The following is an 18,207-nucleotide window of genomic DNA, read 5'->3' as shown; positions in this document are numbered from 1 at the left end:
AACTTACAAGATATTATTTAAGACAACCTTTGAATGAAATAGATGTCCAAATGTTCTAATGATAAAGGTAGTGTATTCATTGTGAATGTGTACATGTATATCTAACTAGTTCTTTGATTGACATCTCAGATTATTCATCAATTTCCCTGTACGTATATATATTCGATATTTAAGTCTAATACTTTGGTTTTCTAAATTAATCTCCTTAAATAAAAGAAAATTATTACTCTTAAATACCTTTTTAATTTTTTTTAAAATAATTCAGTTTATTTTTCTTAAATTGCACTAGCTAGTTTATTCTATGAACTTGACACCGTATTCAATCAACCCATTTTCTCCCGAATAGCATAGATATAATTTGAGTTTTATAGATTTTTCTATATGTATACATATACATATAGATATATCTCAAGGTGAATGTATGTGATTTAACATTCCGCAACCCAAAATAGGGAAAAAAAAATCCCCCAAATATGTTATTTTCAATAGTTTATGATGCTAATTTTACTTAAACGTATTATCTTTTGGGTAGAAATTAATTAATTTCAATGTGGATTTTTAAATAAAATTCATTGAACTCCCTATTTGTACGTATCTTAACAATTTAAAACATAATTAACGATATTGTTCTTTCTATCTTTCAAATGAGTAATGAGAATGCCTTCAATTAATTCAATATTGTATGCATGTGATAGTAGTGATGATAAAATTAATGTCTCTTTATGCAACTACAAAATTAAGTCATATATATGCCACACTCATAATTATTTTATGCATGTGATATATAGAAGTGATGATCATAAAAAGGTTTATTTTCCTTAAAAAAAGTTGTTATATTAAAATTATATATCAACCTTAGCAAATCGATACAGCCACCATGATAATTAACTTTGTGATTAAAAAAAATACTATGATGTGAATAAACAGTAATATATATAGAAGCACTCTCCTATGAATGTCCGTAAATAAAATTGTTTACGAACTCTTGTTTCAATAGATAAATGCCATGTGTGTCTTTAGTCCCGTTCAATAATAAAATTTTATTAGAAAAAATCTCATAATTATTGTATGGGCCAAAATCAGTATAAGATTAAGGTCATTTTCATTATAACAGGCCCACGGTTTAGAAGACTAATAGGCCCACAACGCTTTAAAAGTAAAACGTCTTTGGCCCGAAAACGGCGAATATACTCGGCGTTTTTGAGGGCACCGACTTTGGAAACTTTTCCCTTATATCCCTCGCTATTCGAATATTCTAAGCAGGCCCCGTCTTCGCTCTTGCCTCTCGCACACGATGGCCGCATCGTCGTCTTCTTCCTTCTCACATAGCGCCGACTCTTCTGGCTCATCCGACACGTCATCGTCTCGACGCCGTCGGCGTCACCGCAGCAACCGTCGTGACCGAGAAAGGGACAGGGATGCTTTGAAGATACGAAAGAAAAGTAGCAAAGGCAGCTCTAAACGAGGTCGTAGGAATCGCCACCAATCCTCTGATTCATATGATTCTTCCTCGGAATCCGGCTACTCCAGGTTCAAATTCAATTTTTCTCTATTTTTTTTCTAGCTTTTATGAAGAGTAATTAAGATGGGAACTGATTTAGGGCTTTGTGGTTGATTCATTCTCTTCTGGTGTTATCCTTGAGTTGAATTATATGATATTGTTGAGTTTTAGCTTGTGTATCTTAACAGATATTTTGGGATTGTGTACACAACCTTATTAATATTGGGGTCAATAACTATGGGTAGATATTATCACAATCGATCCATATAAAATCGATCTATGTTAAGCAATAAGGGCTATCAGAGTTTTCTCTTGCATGCATGGTCAATGCAAAGAAGACACTCCTGCCAGAGTCAAGTTATGATGTTGGGAGTTCAAAACAGCATTTTAGTGTTGTTTTCATTGGTTCAGTTTCCTGTATTCTTGGGGGTGTTTAAGAGTTTCTATATTATGCACTTACAATCTTACATTCTAATTATCTATTGGTGTTACTGAGCTATTGGGTTCATATTCAAACTCGCCAAAGGCATTTTTATGCATCTAACACTTACCAGTATATTGCTTGGACTGTTGGATTTCGGTCCATGAAGCTGCACAAGTTTTGTATTAAATTGCTTTGACGTGTTAGCCTTTTTCATTCAAACAATCTTAATGTTGTTTCCAATGTTTTTGCTCATATTATTGTAGTATATTGTTCTTTTCACAACCATGTACTTTAGTTCCCCTGAAAGGCATTATATTTGAGGTGCGTGATTGAGAACGTTGCAAGTGCCTGATATTTGTCGATTGGATTAGGAAGGCATCTTTCCCACAAGTTTTATTTGGCAATTGGAATGAATAGTCTTTTCAATTATTGTAGTGAGCGTGCGAGATCTAACCATGCTAAGGGGCACAAGAAGAATGAAAGATCAAAGAAGGTGGTTGTTATACTCCTTTTCCACTTATTTTTTTATTTCATTTTCATGTAAGTTTGTTTCATTTTCAACCTCCTTTGGCCTCTAGTCCAAGGAGAAAGACCGAAGCAGGAGTCGGCAGCACAAACGGCATAAGGATAAAGTTAAACAGGTAAGCACTATTTTCGCTGTATTTTGCAGTTGCGTGCTGATCTTTTTTTATTCAGTTCTAAAATTGAAGCATCTGACTTGCCTCTCTCATCAAAAGATTAGTAACCCAATCACCAAAAAGAGTTATCTTTCATTTTTTCCTGTCTGCGGAATCAAAGTAAACTAATATTGTTGACTGGTGATTAGAGAATTGCGTTTAAGATTTGAATTGTCTATACAGTAATTTACCATATATTTCTGCTGCTCTGCATACGTGTGGTATCTGGAAGTGTCATGGCTTAAGATTATTTTCCACAATCTGAAGTAAAAGCAATTATTAGGATGTTTTCAATGTTTCACTAGTATGACTGCATGACTTATCTCATCCATGTTCGAGATGCTTATAATTCTTTCTGCCTGTTTTATGTATTGGCTCTTTGAAATTGGAGCTGGGCTCTGGGACATGATGAATTTGGTTGACTTCCCTTGATTTTTGTTTCTGGGTCGGGTTTGTCCTGGCAATGGGAGATATATATAGAAAGAGCAAGAGGAGAGAACTGGCGGCCCTGTCCAGCTTTCCAAGGTTGTCAGTTGCCCTTGATCGAATATGATTTTTCACTTCCTAATTTAATTATCTACTCTCATAACATCATAACAACTTTTTGTTTCTTTTTTGACAGTTTTTAGGGCGTGACAAAGATGATGATGTCCGTCGGAGTTCTGTATCAGGAAAAAAGGTAGACACCATGTCTTATCCTATTTCTATGAATTAACCTGAGGAATATACTATGGATGACATCTCTGTTCCTGTGTAGATTTTATTGAAACTCGACAAATCCAAAGAGGATAAGGCATCAGAAAGCAAAAGGAATGAATTGCTCAAGTTCTTGAATGCTAGTTTTGATTGATCAGTGGAGCTTTGTAGTGAATGAAGGGATCCAACTAGTTGGTGCTTTGCAGTCATATGGTGTTGATGGAGAGAGGTAGCACGAAATTACACTACACAAATTAATTAATTCTCGCTGAAATTTGTAAACGTCATGTTCATTTTGAGGTCTTGGTGAGCACCTGTGTTATAACTTTACTAGCATGTTCTGTTGATGTTGTGTTAAGTTGATACTTGGTGGATGTTTATCATCCTTGGTTTGCTTCATAATTCTTATGGGAACTAGATCGCAACATTTTTATTATTGGATCTTCAAGCATGTGGGTTGATTACTCCTGTTCTCCATTTCCCATTGAGTGGTTATGTCTCCTTGTGATGTTGTGATAGACTCATAGCTTTGAAGTGGTCCTTTCTCTCTCATTTTTGGTTCGTAATGATGCTGTTGATGTGCGTGTGATCATTGAAGAACTGAGGCTTCTTCAATCCTTTCTAATGAAATCTTTCACTATAATTTTGTCTCCTTGGCAAGCAGGGTTTGTGATAACTTTGTAAGATGATGGTTTGATCCAATTTGTTCTGTCGTTGCGTATGGGTATAATGGTTTGAAGGAGTATGGTATTTTTCTCGGTTAAAAAAAATTCCCCCAATACCCCGCCTATTAATACCTCGTTGAAATCAGCAAATCTAAATCTAAATCTAAATCTCATTGTCAGTGGAGCCCATTAGAAAATGGGTTCGAGACTCTTTGATATCAGCGGCCCATGAGCTCTATTAAGCCCAAGAAAGTAGAAAATGGGTTCGAGACTGTTGATATTAACGGCCCATGAGCTCTTGTAAGCCCAAAAAAGTTAAGGGAAAGGCCATGTAGTCATTTAGAAGGGCCCAGACAACGACGATTTTCTCTCTATAAAGACGTCCTTGGCATTAGGGTTCCAATGTTCAAATTCTGACTCTGTTGCGGCCGACGACGGCATATCGTTCGATTATATTTCTTGTTTCTTTTGTGTTTGTGTGTGGTAAAGTTTGATTCGTAATCATAAATCGCACATAGTTCTTCTTGAAAACCCTCAAATGGTTTCCAGGATTTTATCTGTGCGAATAGAAACACAAGTATCCTTTCTGCTTGAGCCTTCTCTTTAATACTTGTCAATGGAGATGCGCTCCAATGTTATTGGATTACATTCTTTCTTTCTGGTAAAAGTTTGATTCTTTCGGTTCTAACTGGAGAAATCTCTGTTCTTCTTTTACTTTTTCTAAGGAGATGTTCGATTCTATGCGATGTGATTTGGATTCAAACTTCCATGGAAGTGCATTCTTTACCTCATTAGAATTTAGTATTTGGAATTTGGATTCAATCGATTGGTTTGAAGTAAATTGAATGGGAAATGAATTTCCAAAAAATTATATGGAGGATTGTCATGAACCACTAGCTTAAGCTGAACAACTGAGAAATGATAAATGTATAATTACTGTATATCAACGATTAAGCACATACTGATCCAAAAGTCCGGTAGTTCTTTTGCTATCGGATTGACACATCTCAACGGAATGATGTATAAGTAAAGTTCAAGAACCTTGCGCATAACAAATACAAACTAAATACATGTTTTTTGGGCCTAAGTAATACATAGATGACTCTTGGAGAATAAATCTGTGCGAACATGGGTTTGGATTTTTAATTCTGAGACCAACAACTTGGATTTTTAATAGTGAGACGAATGGTTGATGTGTTTGAGCTTGGATACGAATGGTTGATGTGTTTGGGTTTGGATTTTTAACTAAAATTCGAGACGAATGCTCAGTTAAAACGCGTGCTTTTCTAACAACTCTAAGGAGAAACATATGTTCTAAACTCTTCTTCAGGGAAAGATGTGACAAGTAGATGATCTTTCACAGTCTCACATGCTGCATTCACAAGTTCAACTCTGTCCCTGTTTGTGGGTCATGAAATATTTGCTCTTCTTTATTCATCAATTACTCAAATTGACCAGATCCTGATCTGTTCTAGCATTCAATTCTCTTCACCAGTCAATGAGGTTTATTAATTGCTGTTCATGGTGGGTATTTGGATCATCAACTTATTCCAAACAAATCTCATGAAATTAAATTCCTGATTGCATCAAAACAAAGACATGTTCTGTCATACACATTTAAAAAAAATATACCTCATATACCTTACGGAGTAAATAGAGACCAATCATGTTTGGTAGAGCTTGCAGGAATACTGTACCAAAACGCTAGCTTATAAACGCCCTCAAAAATAAGTTTCAAGTTGAATCCTCAAAAATAAGTTTCAAGTTGAAACGTATTTCAAAGCGTTTGTTTCGGATAACTTATAAGCTAATTTATTTTTAACAACTCTTAAGTTAGCATTGAATTTGTAAAAATAAGCTCTACCAAACGATGTCGTAATTACTCCATTTTTGAAGCAATTAAGCAGCAGCAGCAGCATTCAAGAGATTGGTAATTGTTAAACCAATGCTGCAAATCTGGCCAAACAATTGATTCCTTTCAGTTAATGGAGAGTCATGTCCTGGTTGTTCAAGGAACCCTTCCTCGCACGATTGTGCCGCGGTCATGGCAGCAGTGATCCATGTATTAGCATCGTTGTAACGTTTGGACTGCAATGCTTCAATCGAATCCTTAATTTGATCGATCGCCTCTTGGTAACCCTCGGAACAATCTCGTAAACATTGGCGTTCGAACTCATTTGTTGTTGTGGGTGCCAAATCAAGAATCTGTCCTATTATTTCACTAGCATTTGATTTTGCAAGCTGGAGTGCTATTTTGCCAAAGCCCTGGAAGTCAGATCCTTTGCTCTCTGGGTCTGATTCAAGAATGGCTTTGCATACGTTTGTGTACAAGGTTCGATCACAAGCTTGAGTAATCAAATCTTCACTTTGTGCCCCATTTGGTGCCTCATTGGCAAGCACTTGATGGGAAGAAAGGAATGCAAGTAAAACTAAGAATAAATTTGGGAAGATTGTGTTCATGTTTTATGTGTTTGTGTATTTTGGTATTGTCTTGGTTGCGACTTAAATGTTATTAACAAGGGAAGTTACAGCCTTGTAGGAAGAATTTGTGATGGATTATTCGTGGATAAAGAGAAGCTAGCGCTTGACCATCCAAAGACAAAATCTCTCTAGAACCTAAATTTAAACCACCGTCAAAATTAGATATGTGTATAATATAGGGGTGTTAAAAAAAGGGTAGAAACCGAACCAACCGTCAAATCGATCGATTGGTCGGTTATTTTTTAAAAAAACTTACTAAGAACGATCGAAAAAACCTGAATAATCGACCGATTGATGACTTAAATTCTTGTTAAAAAAAATCAGCTGTAACCGATCGTTTACACCCCTAATACTAGAGTAACTCCAAAGTTCAAAGCGAGAGATGCTAAGATGAGGTGTTAAAACCTTATTTTTAGCACCCCAAGCCGTGCAATAGAAAGGTGGTTAATTGCAATGGTTCCATGAAAAATGATAAAATAAGGTGTTAAAAGGTTTTTTTAATAAAAAGAGAAAAATATGTTATACACTTTGCATCTAACGTTTAAAAAGGAAGTGTACCCCAATCCAGAGCAACCCAATATTCATGAAAGTCACTTTGCACCTTTTCAGCCCTAAAAAACTGGTTTGTTATGTTCATGAAATTCACTTTGCACCATTTCAGCCATAAAATGCAGGATCAATGCAAAATCTGTGAAGTTTGAATAAGCTAAAGGGGAATAAAGATAAAGATTGCCAAACCAACTCTAATACACTCATTTCACTAGATTACCCTTCAAAATGTTGAGAAATAACAATACAACCTACCTGGTTTTGCAGGGATGGCATTAATGTCTGCCATTCTTTTTTTGCAAAAAACCATTACCCATACTGGAAAGCCAAACAACACAGATTCCAAAAATGACAATTGAATTTACTGAAAACCATCAGACTCTCATTTACTTTCTATTTAAGCCTCAGAACTCTCCACCCCAGAAAGCAAAACCTGTAAACAAGAAAGAAAGTTGAGAACTTTTGAGAGAAATCAATCAAGACATGGAAGGGATCAGGCACAGGATGGTGAGTGTCAATGGAATTCAAATGCACATAGCAGAGAAAGGAGAAGGCCCAGTAGTTCTTTTCCTTCATGGGTTTCCTGAAATCTGGTATTCATGGAGGCATCAGATTGTTGGATTGAGCTCACTTGGATACCATGCTGTTGCACCAGACCTTAGAGGGTATGGAGACAGTGAAGCTCCAGCTGATATCAGTAGCTACAGTTGTCTTCACATTGTTGGTGATCTTATTGAACTGATTGATTCCATTGGAGCAGAGAAAGTTTTTCTGGTTGCTACTGATTGGGGTGCCATGATTGGATGGTATTTGTGCTTGTTTAGGCCTGATAGAGTTAAGGCATTTGTGTGCCTCAGTGTCCCTTTTAGGCCAAGAAATCCCAAGATCAAACCTGTTGAGGCCATGAAAGCTTTCTTTGGAGAGGACTACTACATGTGCAGATTCCAGGTATTTGTTCCAACCAATTATTGTATTCTGTTTTTGGCTGCATTTACATTATTTGCCATGTAATATAGTTCCTAAAGTGACTGATTTTGTGGCTTGAAATGTTAAGATTTGTATCCGACATCCGTTAGGTGTAAGTCACCGATGTGGTTTGTAAGTAAGATCCAATCTCACTCAACAAAGAGGGCCTACAAAGGGATTGGATCCACGAGGATCACTACCCATATTGGAACAAAATCCCGATGTATCCAAATGAGACCCGAAGACAATACCTCTGACTCAAGAGGGGCCTTTTGTATGCGAGCTCTCACGAGTATCCAATTTATAACATCGAAGTCAAACTGAGATTATAACGGCTAAACATAACATATGGTGCTGTAGGAACCAGGAACAATGGAAGCTGAGATAGCAAAACTTGGTGCTGCACAAGTAATAAAGAAGATTGTGACTGATCGTGCACAGGGACCACCATGCTTGCAGAAAGAAAACGCATTTGGAACAGAACCGGACAGTTCAATCCCATTGCCTTTCTGGTTTACAGAGGCAGACCTTACTTACAATGCCAACAAATTTGACCAGAGAGGCTTCACTGGAGGGCTGAACTACTACCGCGCTCTGGATTTGTGTGTCAAATTCACAAACAGCTTCTTTCCCCTCCATAATACTTGGTGGAAGATCTGACTAGAAGTGTTTTTTGTGTGTTTTACGCAGAAATTGGGAGCTAACGGCGGCATGGACCAGCGCACAGGTGAAGGTACCAGTGAAGTTTATTGTGGGGGATCTGGACATGGTGTATACAACACCAGGAGTTAAGGAATATATAGCAAGTGGTCTGTTCAAGAGGGATGTGCCATTGTTGGATGAGGTGGTGGTAATGGAAGGTGTGGGCCACTTCATCAACCAAGAAAGAGCAGAGGAGATCAACACTCACATCTATGAGTATATTAGAGAGTTCTGATTCAGTTTCTTGTTCAATGCTGGTTTTCTTGATGAATCCATTCAATGTTTGAAACATTCACATGTCGTTAAGCAGTTTGTGTTCAGCTATGTATTTGCATCTATTTTCTATCTAATTTCTAAGAAAGCCAAACTACTGAGATTTTATATTAAACTTCAATACAAGAAACTTAAACCCCTGCCAACAGGATACCGCGGCAAAATGGCACCGGGAGTATCCAGAAAACTAGGCTGCGTCCTAATTTACTTGTCGTCAGGTGGGATGACATCCCGAGTTTAGACTCACACCGGATGTTTGAAGGACAAACTTGTATGTTGTCCTTCTTGGTTACCAATAAAAAGAGTGTTTGAGAAATTTAAAAATTCAAAAGATTCCGCATGAAATTAGATCAAGCTATCTGATGTGTCTTGATGCAATCCATTTGTACACAAGATGCAATTTATATGTTATCAGAACAAATGCAAATACTACACAACAATCAGTCTATAAATAAGTACGGCAGACAACCAGACAATCCATCGATTAAGGGATGCCACCAGAAAAGAAAATACACTGAAATATTCAACAAAACTTTATGGAAGAAGATCTAAAGATAAAACAAAAAGGGTTTCTCTACAAGCGAGAAGCGTAAATTAGGTGCAATATTCATGTAAACTCCCCTACTGCAAAAGATAAGCAGATAGTTTGTTTCTTCCTTTGTCTTGTACAAGGGTGATATTACTCATGTGATTGTCACAACATCAATCGAGATGCTCCATCTGGAAAAGAAGAGGGATGATTTAAGAAATTAGTTCAATACGTTCCAATGATTTATTTGAGCATCAAAAGAGGCGAATGTTTAATCACCATATACCTTCCAAAGCCCGTCGTTGAGATAATGCATATTGTCCACTCCGATTCCCTTGTTAATTTTCCTTCTGCATAGCATAATATAAGTTCAAAATTCTTTGTATTAGGCAATAAAAGTACACATTATTATTCCACCATGGTCTAAAGCCAAGCCAAAAACACTACCATAGTCCTTTGAAGCATGTGACACTATTTTAGGTTGAAACATTGGACCCTCCCAATAATTACAACCACCTAAATTGCTTAATGCTATGATAGAGGCATAATTCTACTAAATGCACCTATCATACTTGTTGATTAGTTATTTCCCTAAAAAGGGTTCACGAAAATGCTTAGATAGACAAAGAAAATAGGAGAATAGCTTAGTGATATCAAAGATGTCATGGATATAACTTGTAAGGAAATCATCAAAAACCGACTTTGCAGGGTGGGGGAGAAGGGAATTTCCTCTTTGAAGTCCCATTCACACTTCTAGCTTGACAATCCCAATGACGCTATCATAACAATGTATCAGAGAATTACTTACATATCTTTTGCCGAAATTTTTGTAAAGCCAATAGCAAGGGCATGTTGTTTTCCTTCAGCCATTATAGCCTGAGAGTATAGATGAGTTTGCAGATCAGAAAAACTAATAACATAGAATGCTAAAGGGTGCAGTCTACATCCTCAAAACAAAAACGAAAGGTATTGAGATCTGCCACTAAGAGAATGACAAATTTACGCAGAAATCCATCAGTTATATGCATTCCAAGTGCAACATAATAGTGTGAAAGAAAGGAACCCATCATACCACTGGAGTCTCAGCTTCCACTTCATCATCCAGAACACCTCCCGGAGATGTAAGGCCAGGGCACATTATGTTTGCACCAGCAAGGACAAATTTTATTGCTCCCCTGTCTACTTGTAACTTCTTCATTATATTTGGATCTGTAGAAAACTCGTATTGAGAATGAGTATATATGGATTTTAATTTCCCGACAAAAAGAAGGGTACCTCTTTAAAATACAAAATCTGACCTGTTACATGCTTCTAATTAAAATATGCGGTCTTCAAAAAGAGACATACAAAGGAAAGTGTAGAAGCACCAAGCCTATATTCTAAGTACCCATATGATTATTGTTAAAAGGAAACAGCAACCAAATTTCAGAAGAATTTGAGTTTTATTTAAAGATCACATGTTGCTAAACTAGTAAAAGTTCCTCTTCATAATCAACATCAACAGCTTTCAAACAAATGAGAATTGGTAAATCTAGTTTTAGATGAAGCATCATGAAACAAGAGGAAAAACTACATAACCCAATAAAGAGAAAGTGTTTGGGGTTTTGATAGAGATCAATACTACGATAAAATAAAAGATAGGAAAACAAAACTCACATTGATGAAGGAGCCGCAAGGTAGGCATATAAGGCCCATCTCGGATGTTAAAAAACAATGGAACGTTGTTCACCACAACAAGATTGAGATGGTTTTGACTACAAAAAGAAGGGGGCTATATCAGATACTTCCAATCAGAAACATATCATGCAAAGATTATCCAAGAAAAACGAAAAGCAAGGCAAAGAAGCAGAAGCAATGAGCTTACAAACCATTTAACAACAATCAGAGGTGACTTCTTGGGGAGTAAATCATCCAACACTGGCTCAAGTCCTGGGTACTGCATCAGAAGCGAAAATTAAAGTTATATTTGAATCAATTAGTAGGAGTGCAAGATGAAGAAGAATAAAGAATGAGAATAGACAAGGATGAGATCTTGACCTCATCTGCAATACTTTGCCGAATTTTGCGCTGCACAGAAGCCTTGACTTGGTTTTGTGCAGACACCTCTTCAGACGAAAACCTGCAACATTACATATACCGACAGGAAAACATAAGATCAATGGACATAGAAGACATGTTTAAGAGGCGCATACTACATACACAGGACTTTGCAAGTTATAGTTTCTGTGAACTGGTAAAAGTGGTAGAAGAGAAGCATTCCGGCTCTTATGAACAGTTAAAAATGGAAGAAGAAAACATTTTTTGTAAGGCTTTCCTTGAAACTCAAAAACTCACCTCCGCTGTTGTGCATCATTTTGGGACACCAAACTTACTAATGTGCACAGCCAAAATAAATTAAGGAAAGTGTAAAGTGATAGTTCCTTCACAAGGTAGTTTAGGCTTTATTACGCAGCCTAAAGTTCAAAACCTCAAATAACGTCATAAAACTCTGAATTTGAGCATAATTGGAATAGAAATTAAAAATATTTCACCTACAACAAATGCATATTGTCATAGAGACATGATGTCATCAAAAAAAACTTGTTCCAGTGAACTAAAATAAGTCTACTAGCCATTCTACTCAAATGGATATTCACACAGCAGCATAATAGAGGAAAAGCAAAATCCAAAAAACTAATCTCGAGATCTCCAAACTTTCTTTCCAGAAACATTTAAACATACAAACCTCAATCAGTACATCCTTCAAGAATGCATAACCAACTCACTATACAACGAAAAAACACCTTAAATTGTACCAGAATTACTCAACATAGATTACCCATTATTACACTAGAAAAAGTATCTACATTAACCAACATAATATAATACGCCACAGTCAAAGAAGGAAAATTCTCCCGACAACGAAACCCAGAACCCAAAATTCGCAGAACAACAAAAGACTCGATTCTACTATTAAAAAATGCTACTTTATGCACATATTTGTGTAGGCAGGAAGAGAGAAGAGGCTTACTTCTTGAACATGTTGATGTTGGAGGAGAAGAGAAAGCCAAGACTCAAGAGAGACCAAAGCGAGAGATCCTTGAAGAACTGAAGCGGTGGGTTTTGGGGTTCTTATCGATCCAACTTCCAAAAACACTTTGATTCGCAATCGCAGCAAGGCCCCAAAATAAAGCGCCCGCGTTCATGTGAAGCCGGCCGGTTAACCCGGTCGGTCTTTCCCTATCCGACTTGACATTCTTGGGTCGCTTTTGGGCTAAGTTAATGGATCCGGCGTGCGATCATGTGAGCCCGAATCCATCAATGAATTGGGCCTACAAAGAAGATTCGTAATTACTAATTGCTAACGGACATTTTTGTGTGGGCTAAATTAATGGGCCTCATAGTGAGTGTCAGTCTGTCCGATTTGGTATTGGGCTTAACATACACTGGCCCTTGAAATCTGAAACATAAGCCGTGTAGACCAGATCGCAGTCTGTGCTTCCCAGGAAGGCCCATTAGAGGGGGCAAACTATGTAAAGTTTTTCATAAATTAGCACGACTATATTTACACACCTGAGTCACTAATTGGAATAGTAAGAATGATGTGTATGATCCTAGTGACCAGAGTTCGAATCTTTCCTCTCCGTTTCAAAAAACAAACTACTCAGAATTAAATATTTAGATTCAATTGGTTTGCACCATGTGAGGTAGTCAACCAAATAATTAAATTATCAATGTGAGATTGGAAACAAAAACGATAATTAAATTATCAATGTGAGATTAGAAAAAACGAGTAGGTTTCGAATCTTAAATTTTTTTATGTATATTATGAGAATTAATTATGTATATATCTACTCGGAATTGAATATTAAAATTCAATTGGTTGCACCATGTGAGGTAGAGTTGGATCTTATTTGCAACCAAATTATTAAATTATCAATGTGAGATTAGAAAAAACGACTAGGTTTTGAATCATTTAAAAAATAAATAGGTCTTGTTGGTGGGTCTCAATCTTAGACAATAGACAATATGCATGCAATTAAATTAATTAGCAACTATACATGTGATAAAATATTTTGCATATAATTTATGTGGAATACCACATATAATTAATAGTTTTGTAATTAGTTGGCAAATTTCTTCAAAAATAAATTAAATATAAGCTTTGAGAAGACGAAGACAATGCAAATTATTGATTAATTAGCATTGGATTAGTTAACATGACATCTTGAAGTTTGACCACTTTATATTACTACAACGAGATTTTGCAATTTTGGCAATGATATTGGGAGGGACGTGATTAATTTATAAATAAGCCTCGTCTCCAGCATCTTATAAAATACTCCTACGCAATGGCGAACCTATATACAACCAAGGAGCTGTTGCCCCCCCCTTAAAAAAATAGTAGCAGAGGACTTAAATACCTGGTGCGAGTTAGAATCTAGGAGTACTGTTACATTAAACAAGTTGGCTCATATATGCAGTGGATTTGGTCATACTAGTCCAACGATTGATTTTGGCCTTTTGGTGATCGAATACCAAAGGTTAATTGGTTCTCATAATGTCCTTTTATTTTGTTACATGTATTGAAATAAAATATTTGATCAAATTCCTCATGAAGTTATTATACAATATTTCTAAAATATGAGAACTTGTAGATTGCAATTTTAATCATTGAATAATTTGTGAATATGATTTTTATAATTATATTCAACATTTAATTTTGGATTTATGTTTTGTTAACAAGCGACAACATATAAATAACTCAAAAAAATCTCAAACGCTGTAGATGCGTATTTTTGCATTCATATATTACTCGTTCTGGGATATTTTATAGGCGTTCCTACCCTCTCCAAACTAAAATTGGATATTCATTCTTTCAAACTAAAAATATTATCAATTCTCGCGGTGATGATAAATCCATGAGGGGAGGGTCGGAATGCGCGCAGAGTACCCCAGAGCAGATATTATCTTGGATGCGAAAATCGCATCCACATACGTAATCAACGATTAACTACTCCACTTGTTGCAATATATTATTAGTGATACATCAACAAACAAAATATGTCTATAAAGAAACAAGACGTCTTCCTCAACCTCAATAAAGAATCATGGCTTCTCCTCCTCCTCCACCTCCACCTCAACCGGAGGTTGTCGAAGACTTTTTTGGCTATGTTAAGGTCTACAGCGACGGCTCAATCTATCGCTCAAACAACAACAACCCACGAAACCTTCTCCTCCACGATCATCACTACACAAACACTGTCCACTATAAAGACTGCCTCTTCGACAAACAACACAACCTTTACCTCCGCCTCTACAAACCAGCCACGCCTCCGTTCACAAAGCTCCCAATCTTGTTCTACTTTCACGGCGGTGGCTTCTGCGGAATCTCTCGTGGAAATCCGAGGCCTCATAACCTCTGTTTCCGCCTCGCCGAGGGGCTTCAAGCTCTGGTCATTTCGCTCTACTACCGCCTCGCCCCGGAGCATAGGCTCCCCGCTGCGGTGGATGATGGGTTGAACGCTCTCAGGTGGTTGCAAGGTCAAGGAAAATTGAGGGATAGTGGTGATGAGAAGGAGGTGTGGTTGTGTGAAGAGGTTGTTGATTTTGATAATGTCTTTGTGTTTGGTGACTCGTCGGGTGGAAACATGGCTCACCATTTGGCGGTACGGCTCACGCCGGGGTCGGTGGAGTTGGAGCCGGTGAGGGTGCGAGGGTATGTCATGTTGACTCCATTTTTTGGTGGGATGGTGAGGACTAAGCGCGAGGAAGAAAGGCCATGTGAAGCATTTTGGAGTCAACACATATTTGACCAGTAAGATGCCTTAATTAATCAATTGCCAATTTTTCCTCTGATTAAGCTTAATTTCTTTTTCTTATTTTGTAGTTTTTTTAGGGGTCTTAAAAAAATGGTAGAAACCGAATCGTTCGCAGATGGTCGACCATTTACACTCCTAGTTTTTTTTTCTCCAAGTGAGCTTTTAGAATCCTGGCACACCACGTCATATGTTGATGTGGTGCACCAGAACTAATAGTATGACACCAATTCATAGGCGGTTGATAGATTTTTGAAATTTGAATTACAAATTATTTATATGCAAAGTAATGCAACATTTACCCAAAATAAGACCCCCAATTTTACGTTCAAATCTACGTGGTATGTGAAATAACTATTGATTATGAATACATAGTGTCCACTTAACATCTAACACTCCATATTAATTAGGGGTTAAAATATGGTGTCATCAAGTATTATTATTATTTGCATTCTCAACTATTCATGAATTGTCACATTGGTTAATGAATAGCACCATCATATTAGTTATGGTACGCTATCGGCATATGACATAGAGCGTCGCGATGATTGAATAATTTCTGGTGATTTTTAAACATAAAAAAAAAGTACTTTTAAACATTAGAGATGAGGAATCCGGAACTCACAAAAGAGAGAAAGAAAGATGAGGAATCCGGAATATATTACCAGAAATTTATTCCCTAGAACTTCTATTAATAAAGTTTAAGTTTATAAAAATACTAAAGGAGGAACCTAAGAAAAAACTGTCAAGATCTACTTTTCTATAACAAATTACAAAGATTTTTAAGGATTAAAACAGGAAGGAATATAAGCAAGTATTGTACTATTGTCGAGGGGATCCGGGGGAACAGTGGACCCCTCCACTGTTAAATCCAAGCCGTCATCTTTTAGTAGTCGAGTATGGTTTACAATACCTTTTATCTTCTTTCGCTTTCTCTCTCATCGATCACTCACTCAAGCTGCTTCTTCGTCCTCCTCAGTTCTCACGCGCAAGATCCACGCCTCTTTCTCCCAAGATTTCCTTCTTCCTCGTATATTCCTTTTCTCGTACGCCTCTTTCGCCCAAGATCTTCTTCTTCCTCAAATCCTCCTTTTCCCGTTAATGTGCATTCTCGTACGCGTCTTTAATGTGCATTTCTTGTTATCTTGTGATGATTTCTTCGTCTCCGAAAGGCGTGTGTTCTTCAGTTTTGTTATTTGCTTTATTATTTTCCTTAAGAGTGTGTTTGGATTGAGGGATTTGAAGGGAGGGGAGGGGAGGGGAGGGGAGGGGAGGGAAGGGAGGGGAAGGGGGACTATTTTTCTCTCTCCCATGTTTGGGTAGATAAAAAAAAAGAAGGAAAGAAAATTTGTTTAATTTACTAATTTTTCTTTATTTTTATGTTAAAATATTATGTACAAGGGTAAAATAGATATTTAACTTACAAATGACTTAATTAGTAATCCCTTCCCTCCAAATGACTCCATTTTGGAGAGAGAATTTTGACAAAAAGTTAATGAAATCTTCCTCCCAAATCCCCTCAAATCTCTCCCCTTAATTTTTAATAAACTATCCAAACAAAGGAATTGGAAGGAAACTCTATTTCCCTTCCCTTCCCTTCCCTCCAAATCCCTCAATCCAAACACACTCTAAATGATCATGTCGATTGCGATGATTTCTTCGTGTTTATTACGACTATTTTCTTTGTGTTTTACAGGAAGTCAGTTAGAAACGAACAAGAAAACAATTTTTAAAAATAATATATATTTATCAAGCCGTCAGATTAATCTGACAGTATGAGTTTAACACTGGAGGGGTGTTTAGGTGTTTTTCGACATTGGACCTCCTCCGGATCGCATTAGGATCTCAAGATTATTATAGAGAAAAGTAATATTTAAGGAATATTGTCAACATTTACGTCAATTTCTCAAGATAGAATGAAAACTTTTTTTTTTTGATAATCGAGAGAATGACATCATACAAAATTTTCATTTTTATATCTAATATGAGTCTAAACTTAAATTATCAAACCTATGCACACAGAGACTTGTGATACCAAGGTAAATTGAACCAAAACCTCTCACGTGATCACGAAAAGATATTATTTTTAATGAAAATATAACTCACGCCATTCCGAGTTCATATAAATCGGCCCTCAGTGATTCGGAATATGGTTAAAAAAGTTCCATCAACATTCTTTTATTGATCTTTGTTTCAATTGACAAGTACAGAATGTGGAGGCTGGCGGCTCCAGTGGGAAGTGACAGGGACCATCCATTGGTGAATCCATTTGGGCCTTCAAGCCCAAGCCTTGAAAATGTGGGCCTTGATCCAATCTTAGTGATGGTTGGGGGTGAGGAAGTTCTTTCAGATAGAGTGAAGGAGTACGCAAGAAGATTGAAAGAGATGGGAAAGAATATTGAGATTGTTGTGTTTGAAGAGAAAGAACATGGTTTCTTCACTGAACATCCACGTTCAGAAATGGCAGAGACTGTGCTTCTAATCGTCAAAGGTTTCATGTCTCATAACTCAAAAAATTAGTCACAATGATAAGATCCCCAAAACCTATAATATTAGTTATTCTAACACCACCATTCTTGTACGTGTTGGATTATGGAATCAAAGTTAATTGCTTAGGATTTCAAAGTTTCATGCATTTAATGGATAGATTATTCAATGGTCTCGGTACACTATGTCGTATGCTGATGTGGTGTATCAAAATTAATGTGATGATATATATGTAGTCTGCAATTTAAATTTTGAAAATGCAAACTATATATATATGTTGGGACTGGATTCATTGATCATATATATGATGAATTGAGCCATTATTGATTTAGCTGTGGATGAGAATGAAATCTCTTTTTAAATTATTGTTTTTCTTGCTTAATAAAATGGGTCACATGGTTCATGTCTCCCTTTGGATTGGTTCATATTTCATAAATCTATAGGAGGCCTCTTCTTCTC

The 18,207-nt window shown here is 36.7% G+C and overlaps 5 protein-coding genes across 5 annotated transcripts; 3 read left to right on the top strand and 2 right to left on the bottom strand.

Annotated features, from left to right (window-relative positions):
* Positions 1-1,214: 1,214 nt before the first annotated feature.
* LOC120008546 (splicing regulatory glutamine/lysine-rich protein 1) lies at positions 1,215-3,775 on the top strand. The gene is made up of 6 exons (XM_038858920.1): positions 1,215-1,530; positions 2,361-2,418; positions 2,504-2,566; positions 3,083-3,127; positions 3,225-3,281; positions 3,360-3,775. Exons 1-6 carry the CDS (start codon positions 1,295-1,297, stop codon positions 3,450-3,452), a joined length of 552 nt encoding a protein of 183 aa, XP_038714848.1. The 5' UTR covers positions 1,215-1,294; the 3' UTR covers positions 3,453-3,775.
* A 2,081-nt stretch (positions 3,776-5,856) lies between these two features.
* Positions 5,857-7,282, bottom strand: LOC120009485 (pectinesterase inhibitor-like). The gene is made up of 4 exons (XM_038860098.1): positions 7,249-7,282; positions 7,091-7,150; positions 6,493-6,579; positions 5,857-6,392 (listed from the first exon to the last, which is right to left on the bottom strand). Exons 1-4 carry the CDS (start codon positions 7,280-7,282, stop codon positions 5,863-5,865), a joined length of 711 nt encoding a protein of 236 aa, XP_038716026.1. The 3' UTR covers positions 5,857-5,862.
* Positions 7,283-7,453: 171 nt separating this feature from the next.
* On the top strand, positions 7,454-8,978 carry LOC120009936 (epoxide hydrolase A). Its single transcript, XM_038860671.1, has 3 exons — positions 7,454-7,941; positions 8,320-8,561; positions 8,650-8,978. The coding sequence occupies exons 1-3, from the start codon at positions 7,477-7,479 to the stop codon at positions 8,894-8,896; spliced, it is 954 nt and encodes a 317-aa protein (XP_038716599.1). The 5' UTR covers positions 7,454-7,476; the 3' UTR covers positions 8,897-8,978.
* A 338-nt stretch (positions 8,979-9,316) lies between these two features.
* Positions 9,317-12,640, bottom strand: LOC120009016 (malignant T-cell-amplified sequence 1 homolog). The gene is made up of 8 exons (XM_038859442.1): positions 12,474-12,640; positions 11,501-11,582; positions 11,332-11,399; positions 11,120-11,217; positions 10,536-10,672; positions 10,272-10,339; positions 9,750-9,813; positions 9,317-9,654 (listed from the first exon to the last, which is right to left on the bottom strand). The coding sequence occupies exons 1-8, from the start codon at positions 12,482-12,484 to the stop codon at positions 9,637-9,639; spliced, it is 546 nt and encodes a 181-aa protein (XP_038715370.1). The 5' UTR covers positions 12,485-12,640; the 3' UTR covers positions 9,317-9,636.
* A 1,753-nt stretch (positions 12,641-14,393) lies between these two features.
* Positions 14,394-17,911, top strand: LOC120009914 (probable carboxylesterase 15). The gene is made up of 2 exons (XM_038860644.1): positions 14,394-15,260; positions 17,472-17,911. The coding sequence occupies exons 1-2, from the start codon at positions 14,554-14,556 to the stop codon at positions 17,779-17,781; spliced, it is 1,017 nt and encodes a 338-aa protein (XP_038716572.1). The 5' UTR covers positions 14,394-14,553; the 3' UTR covers positions 17,782-17,911.
* The last annotated feature ends 296 nt before the right edge of the window (positions 17,912-18,207 follow it).

Source organism: Tripterygium wilfordii, chromosome 11, assembly GCF_013401445.1.
Source record: "Tripterygium wilfordii isolate XIE 37 chromosome 11, ASM1340144v1, whole genome shotgun sequence".
NCBI classification, from domain to species: Eukaryota; Viridiplantae; Streptophyta; class Magnoliopsida; order Celastrales; family Celastraceae; genus Tripterygium; species Tripterygium wilfordii.
Note: the sequence above shows the minus strand (reverse complement) of the source record. Positions and strands in the feature narration are given on the sequence as shown.